The 8,454-nt window shown below is 40.2% G+C and overlaps 1 protein-coding gene across 1 annotated transcript in view; it reads right to left on the reverse strand.

The window, feature by feature from the left end:
• Positions 1–340: 340 nt before the first annotated feature.
• NUFIP1 (nuclear FMR1 interacting protein 1) overlaps positions 341–8,454 on the reverse strand; it is a 24,141-nt gene continuing 16,027 nt past the window's right edge. The window contains exons 8-10 of the mRNA XM_027674330.1: positions 6,790–6,918; positions 5,664–5,896; positions 341–2,518 (exon numbers count right to left, since the gene is read on the reverse strand). Coding sequence (XP_027530131.1) covers positions 2,192–2,518; positions 5,664–5,896; positions 6,790–6,918 — 689 coding nt within the window. The 3' untranslated portion in view covers positions 341–2,191. The remainder of the gene's footprint in view (positions 2,519–5,663; positions 5,897–6,789; positions 6,919–8,454) is intronic.

The following is an 8,454-nucleotide window of genomic DNA, read 5'->3' on the forward strand; positions in this document are numbered from 1 at the left end:
GAAAAGAGAAGTAGGGGAGAGGAAGGGACAGAGACCTTCTACTCACAGATCAAGACTGCAAATCAGGGTTTAACATCACTGCAGTGTATGTCTCCATGTGTCTGCTGTATGAGTTGGTGGAAACGGCCCGTTAAGAGAAAAATAGCAATTCCTCACATATGCAACAAGTTCTAGATTAAAACTCCTGATTTATGCCACATACAGATCTCCCTCTAAAGAAACCTACTTCTTCCTATCTACATGAAACAGACTTTCAAAAGATTTTTGTCTGACAAAGTTTTTGGTTTTGTGTGAAAGTTTAATATTCTCAAGTCATAATGACACAGTATAAAGAAGTCGGGGTAAAGGTTTTGTCTTTTTAAACATAAGGTCAGAGTGTACAGTCAAAGAAAGCTCTACCATCACCTCAATATGGACAGAGTGTTGTTTAAAGTGCAATTTAGTAGCAATTTTAAGACATCCATTTCTTTTCCTGCAGCTGTTACCCCTGCTTTCAACAGCACTGGTACCACTCCACTGAAATCAGGTTCTGCCCAAGTGCCAGATCTCCATGGCTGAGGGTCCTTTGCTGGTATATTCACTGCAGTAAGAACTGTAAGAGCCAGAGGCAAATCAGTGAGATTGAGACAGCTTGTGAGATCATCATGGGAGGAATGAATCATCTGCCTTGGAAATATAAATGTTTATGATCACTGCTTCTATTCTGCACATATATTCTTGAGACACACAATTTTACAAGGGTGTTGATATTTATATAATTCCATAAATTTAGACAGCGCATTACAAACACAATATGCAGTTATAGCTATAAATAGCAGAGCAGCAGGACTGAATTTTCAACTCTTTCTTGTTTTCTATACTCCACAAATGGGATGTGCGGCACAAGTTAAGGAACTAAAGAAAAGAAAATACAGCTATTAGGCAATAAAAAACCCATGTGAGTCTCCATATTTTAGATAGTGGAATGGAAGGCTAAACATCTACCAAAGAACAAAAAAAAAAAAAACCAGCTCCCAACATTTAACTGTAACATTACCATGACTAAAAGACAAAGAGCAGATTCTGAAGTGGAGGTTTTGAGAACAGATTATTTTCATGGTATGTTTTTGGTGTCAATGTAACAAACTAACACCCACCTTTGACAAGTAGCATTTTGGCAAACAAATGCACAATGTAATCAAAAGACTAAGCTTGTTTCTAAACCTTGGCTGATGCTTTTTTTTTTTTAGTGCTCTCAACACTATGGATGTACGCACAAACCCATGAAAAAAACAATCACTGGGTGCTGTAGGAGCATCATATCAATGTACCAAGAAAGATATTCTTCCAGAAGGCCAACTAATAAATTCCCAATGCATATTAAAAAGGGACAAGCCAGTAACTCTTGGTAAGTTTTCTAAACTTAGTATTAAGGATTTGCTTCAAGAGTTAGATTTGTCAGGCAATAACTTTAACAGCAATTAAGGCCTATGGCTTAATACTGGGTACCTGATGTAAACCAGCAACCTAGCACTGATGCAAGCAGTTACAGTATATTTATTTATTAATTTTGTAAAAAAGGTTTCCTGCAGCAGCCTGCACCCTTATTTCCATTTCTTGGCTCAATTAACAAATAATTCAGAGAGGAAGAGATGCATGGTGCAAGCAGTACTTTAAGAGATCAGTTATATGTTACATTTAATTTCTTTATTTAACACTGGATATATTAGAATTATACTGGATATATCTTTTAACAGCTGAAGTAAAAAAATATGTGCACTGAATTGTCATTTCAAAACTACACTGAAATACTTCTGGACACTCAAGATATGCCAGACACACGAGGCCATGACTTCACACGAAGATCCATCTTACCACAACACTACTTGGCTCTGGTGATGGACTGACACACATTTCATAAGAAGGTCAAACACTCAGAGCTCTGAAGCTCAGAAGTGGGGCTTTCTGCACCTACTCCAAGGAAGGTCATACTCTGTGCCACTGCTGCCTTTGTGCCATAGGGAAATGGAATTACTGAACATGGATGCTGTTTTCCAAGGAAATGGCCACCTTAGGCAGAACAGATCAGGAAAGTGGTTTTAACAGCTCTCACTGTGTACTTGAATGATTTTTTATTAACTGATGTCTTTCAAAAAGCATCAGTTGGGTAGAAAATGTAAGCCTTTGCTTTACTGTCCACAACAGACATCCTCTATGGTGCTCCTTCACACTGAATTGATGGGGTTTCCCATGTGTCCTCATCTGCCAGGTGAACCATCTGTGAAGTCTGATCCATAGGTTCTTTCTCATCCTGGACTATTAATAATGCATCTTCTTTTCCTCCTCCTACCTGAAGGTCAGAGCTACTAGAACAATTAGATTCATCGAGTTTGTCCATTGTAGTTGTAGAGGACTGTTCAGTTTCTGTTTCAGCTTGTGGTTCTGTTTTAAAATGAAGTCCAAACATGTTATTTCTGATGAGGTATCGAACGCACTGCAAAATCACATTCCTTTCATGTCGGATGTCCTGGGCCAGTAACTGGAAATAAAAAAAAGAGAAGATGATCTATTGCTCTGTAGTTGATACAAGATGCGTGGCTCTACGTCTCTGAATTTAAATAGTTGGCTCTCACACACAAGTCCTGGACACACGGGGCTGGAGACTGCCATACCAGACACAGCAAAAGAAGGTCGGGTATTCCCTCTTTTGGTGCTTTCTCACCACCTGACTGGGGCTTTGGCAGAGTCAGCAAGCACATTTGATAGCACTACCACTCAGCCTGCTGGGCTGGGCCATCTACAGGCTTGCTGTCCCCTCCCTCAAATCAGCACATGCTGATCAGACCTCTTACTGCCCCAGTTCAACTCAGCAGCCAGAAGAAAATGAACCTGACAATTAGCAGCAAGAAGTGGGGTATTCCGGGATTTTCTACTGTCTGAGCGTTTTTTAGTGGTGTGTGTGTCAAAAACCGAGCAGGCTCAGCAAAGGGCACAGTACAGTGGAGAAGAGGTGGGTCCAGGCACCCAGAGAGGAGGCAGCAGGCAGGGAGCTGCCCCTATGGGCAGAAGCAGGCTGTTAGAGCAGTGAAGGTTGGTTTGCTCTAGTGACAGAGGCTCATAATGGCCACAACGAGATGAAAGAGGATGAAAAATAGTCACATGCCCAAATTACACATGTTTAGGCACTGTTCTTTTAGCACCATCGAAGCAATAAGGTAGCTAGAACAAGTTGACATATATGGTGGTATCTTTGGATTAAGCTGTCATCTCAGTGTGCTCAGGCAGCAGAGAACATCACTGAATATACTTAAATATGAGGGATTTCCTTCCCAATTATCTGTTTGTAGATTCAGATGACAATCTTCTCATATCATGGACTATAATACTAGGCCATGCATTCCAGTACATCAGGTTAGCAAGTCTACAAGCATCTATTACACTTTCTAAGTTATATTGTATCTGTAATTTAATATCTGATGGATTTTTAATTTAAATTCCCTACGAGTAAAAGATAAATACAAAGAAAGGGCATGTTTCATCAGGTACCAGATGTACTGTGGATTTAAACATCAGTAACTGGTTTGGGCTATAATACACCAACCTAAGTGTAGTAGCTTAAAGTGCTAGAGGCCTCCCTCACCTCCTTTAACCTCATTGAAGTTCATTTTGGTTGTGGGGGGGGAAAAGCTATCATTCAGCTAGCTGAATGAACTTTTGTCATTGCAAATGTCAGCAGAATTAATACTCTGAAGAAACAAAAAATTTGAAGCAAGTGGCTAAATCTGTAACTTCCTGATCATTTACAGGAGAGCTGTATTACACATTGCAGGAGATCTGGCTTAGTTTGGCTTGTAACGTCACAAAGCAGCTTTTTTCGTTGTTATAAGTTTCAACAGTGTTTAAACCAGCCACTTTTAAGTCTGCATATTTCTACTTAGACTAGCTGTTGAGAGGTGTTACAAGCAGCTGACAACTAAAATGAGCCCTTGGGAACCTTCCATCTGAACTAAGAGATGTCCTTTAGGGCAGAGAAGGGACAGTGTAATGATGTTCTCTTTGTCTGACTGGGAGAAACTGCTGAATTCCCAAATGGACAAATTAAGGCACAGATGGGATGCCCCATCACCCTATCAAAGACTGTATCTTTGTATTTTATTTTTTAATGTAGGGATGAGTATCAGTGGAGTGATACTACACAAGCTTTCTATTTTGTCAGCATAGAGAATGACTAAATACACATTACTATTTGCATGGCTACAATAAACATATTTCAGTAATGCTCCAACTCACTGCAAATGACTGCCAATAGATATCTGCAGCTATTCTCCTACCACCCCCACTTTAATTTGGATGTATTTTGTAGAATTTCAGCCTTGCTCCCTCTCAAGGTGTTTACACACTGATCATTTCTGATGACACTGGAAGCCTACCTGCAAGCCTCAGGCACTCCTCTATGATTCACAGCCACAGTACACTTCTGTTAACAACAGCTTTGAGCAGCATTAAAGGGCAAAAAACCCTCACTAAAATGCAACTTTAAAAATGGACTACACTGGCAAGCTTCAGCTCAGGCTTCCTTGTTCTGCCAGCTTCTCTCAGCATGTGGGACTTCATGTGACTTTCTTCCAGAGTTGTCACTGCTTTGATCATCAACAACTTTGAAGAGTAAGAGATAAAGGCAACTGCATGCTTAGGGAGCTATGCAAAGGACAAACACTTCCTTTTTAGTCATTAAGAACTTTAATTCTTGGCAGCAGTGGTACTATGTGCTAAAAAGACTACCAAGGGATTTCTCCCACATCTACAGCTTGGGATGTACCTTATCAAGTATCTCTTGTGTAATCATCCCGTGCTATTTCAGAGCCCTGGTGTCAGTGCCACCCTGCTTTCTCCTATGTTTTGCCCACAGCAAGTTTTCCCTTGATGGGAGAGCTTTATGCTGACTATTTACAGAATCACAAAGGCAGTCTACCTATCTCATACTGGTTTTGAGTAATAAACACAATAAAAGCTCCAAAATTTTGTTGGAGCTTTCTAAAGAAAGCCACCAAGGTTTGTGGCCAAATAGGTTGCTTTGTGCTACCCCTACAAACCTCTTTTTACCCTTCTGAGACACCAACCTGTTGCTCTTAAAGGTGCCAGTGCTGTCCTTTCCTCAGATTGATCTAAACACGCCTACAAAGAAGAAACCCCTGTGCACACAGGTTGAAGCTCAACACCACTCTGTAGTTTAAGTCACCAACACATTTATCAACAAGGCTTCTTTGCACATGGAAAAAAAAAATTGTGTGTACTCCTTGACCAGAGGAAGGCAGCTGAATAGCAAAGCTGAGAGCAAAGGGAAGAAGATCAGAACAAGGCTGATGGGATTACACACAAACAAAACCCACTGGATACTACCACAGGGAAGGGAAGAGAGAGGAACAAAGGTTTCGTTCTTTGTGCGTGTCATGCAAGGCACATGATTGTCATCTTGTGCTCACCAGTCATTACCTGAATGCACACTAGGGTATTTCTATTTGTCTATTTAAGCATCTACACCTTCTCCAAGTGAAACATTCACTACTTTTAAGACAGACCCTCTGCTAACAGACTGCTCTAACTTCCCACAGGGAAGAAAAGAACCACTCACAAATAGTTCTACTCTTGCACAGGGGGCATTATTTTAGCACTAAGACTATTACCATTTCCAGCAGAGTTGGACGGCGCTTTGGAAGGAGAGGTAATGTTTTCTTGCCCCAGTTATCAGGCCCTCTGAGGGGACGTGCATTTGAATTTGAGCTTCTTAACTTCGTGCCTGCATATTCCGGACATTTTTGATTCGGGTTTTGACTCCGAGGAACATAAGTAGTTTGAGGCGTATTTCTGAGCACAGCCTGGTTCTTCTCAGCTTTTGTTGCAGTCTTGACAGGGATTTCTTAAAGAAAAAGAACACACTTTCATCTCAAACTTAAAAGCCTCTTTAACATGCTTATATCCCCACGCATTGGCAGTTCGTTAGTACTATTCTTGTTCACATAACCTGATGTGAAGGTGTTCAAGGTTTACTTGGAGGAAGGGATGGGTTTGTTTGGTTGGGGTTTTCTTTTTAAATACAGAGAATAATCTCTAAACATTCACAGAAACGAAAACAAGATATTTAAATTCAGCAATGTAAAAAGAAAAATAGAAGGAGTAAGAGCTGAATGAGATTTTCAAGCCTCCACCTTCTTATAACTTATGAAGTACATTGCTTCTGCTTCACATTATAGCTTGCTGAAAATTTGGCTGCTGAGAAAATCATAATACAGTTAGGGCAGAGGATGCCCAAGTTCAACTCATGGCCTGCTAGATGCTCTCTAACTTTGGGTAGGCCATCCTGGGCAAGTAAGGCACAGTAACTATCTGCAAAAACAAGCAGCAGCAGCAATTCTTCACCATACACTGATGCATACAGTCAGAGAAGCACAAAATACAAGTACTAGAGTTCCTAGTCTTACTGCAACACCCAGCAGCCTTCTATGGAAAAAGCCCTTAAGGATACGGAAATTAGTTCACAGGGTGAGCATAACAGCTTTTTCCTGGCACTATTCAAATATGATTTGAAGCAAGACTGAAAACAGGTTGCTTTTTTTTCCCCAACTAGGGGAAAAAAAGTTTGGGAAATTCAATGACACGCAACCTAACCAAAGACATTTTATGCCTCCCCTCTCAACCCAGGACATGCTGCTGAGAAAAGGCAAGCAAAAAACCCACATGTCCTGCTTGCGCAAGTCCACATCACTGCGGTGTGACATAGGGTAGAAAGGGCGAGGATGTGCTTCTACAAACCTTCGGGCTCGCTGTCGGATGCGCTGCCATAGTTGACCGACAAGGCACTAAGGGCAGAGGTCACCTGCTTGGGAACAACTGTCAGTCCCAGCCTCCCATCTTCATCAGCTGTTTCATCCTTGTCGGATTCTGCAGGGAAAGAAAAGGCAAGAAGGATTTTTTCCTAATAATCCTGCATGCCAACAGCCAGCCTTGCTGCTATACCCCCGTCTTGCCACCACACAAGCCTGATGTTGGGTACCATTGCTCAACACCGTGGACTGAGAGAAAAACCCCCCATTTGTCTGCCCTCTTCAGACATTTGCTGGCAAACTTGTGTTTCCACTGGTTTACAGTCCTGCCAGCAACATTACTGAAACAAAAAGTCTCCTGAACACAAGCTTGAGCTTTCTGCTTCTTTCTTCACATACCAAACATAATTATAGGTTTTATTATCAAATGTAGGTAAAGAGAGGATTTCATAATATGTTTTGAAGTCTTGTTGGATTTAGTCCTGCTGGATTTAGTCCTGCGGAGGCAGGGGCGAGGAGAAGGTTTTAAAAGCCAGTCAGGGGGAATTAAAAAAGGAAAAAAAAAAAGGAGAATTCAGATCATTCATAGTGAGAACTAAAGAGCAAAGACATTTTTGGACAGTAAAAAAGTTCATAAGGGACATTGAGAACCAAGTCTACAAATCAGACGATCTGTTTTCAGCAGTACTTCAGATCACTTGATACTTAAATCCCTGCAGAGCATTATGGATGCACATGTAAGTGAAGTATTATACTCTCGAACCACCCCAAAAGAGAATACTAGGAAGACAAGAGGCAAGCAGACCAAGAATACTGAATTTAAGGATACTAGAAAAACAGAGGCCTAAAAGAAAAAGATCCCTAAAAATAAAAATGCAAAACTGTGATGGCTTCAGTTTGAAACAAAGGATCTATATGAAGTAAAATGTTGGAAAGACCCTCAGGTAAACACTGCCACAGTTAACAGGAAAACTAAGAAATGCTTTTTAGTAATACACCTGCATACAAATTTTGTATTTTTTTTAAATGTATGTATATACAGAGACACATCCCTCCCACTACTAAAAACCTTTTGAAAAACTAGCTTGTTGGTACTTCTAGAAAAAGACTGGTTGCAACCTTATTTTCACAAAGGAAAAGAGTTGTGCCCTTTCCCATCCCCTGTATGTCTAAGCCTGCCCTGCAGGAAAGCTGTCTCACACTTCTTAAGAAGATTTTACTGAAATTAACACTTCTGAGATCATTATTTTGAAATCACAAATTTCTCTATTCTCTTTTAATACAGCATTAGTAATTGGCAATTTGATTAATTGGAACTCATGTTTGGTAAAACAACTTTTTGATAAATACTCAGGTAATTTATCTAAACTACTTACCTGCTTCTTTTTACTTTTTGAGAAAGGTCAATTCTCTCCGATTTAGTAATCGTGCCAGTTTGCAATTACATTCGCAGCTCATGCCAAATTCAGTGCATTTTTCTAATGGAGAACATACAGCACCTGCATATACTTATGCAATTATAAAGTACCTTTTACTTCCACTTATTTTGATTCATTGCTGCTTTTTTTCTATCTTGTCCAAAAAGTTGAGTGTATACTGTGGTTGGATGCCTTTTCTTTTCATTTCTGTTAAATTTTAAATATTTACTCTTATT

The sequence above is a fragment of the Neopelma chrysocephalum genome, unplaced genomic scaffold (assembly GCF_003984885.1).
Source record: "Neopelma chrysocephalum unplaced genomic scaffold, ASM398488v2 Primary Assembly neopelma1_25, whole genome shotgun sequence".
Classification (NCBI taxonomy): Eukaryota; Metazoa; Chordata; class Aves; order Passeriformes; family Pipridae; genus Neopelma; species Neopelma chrysocephalum.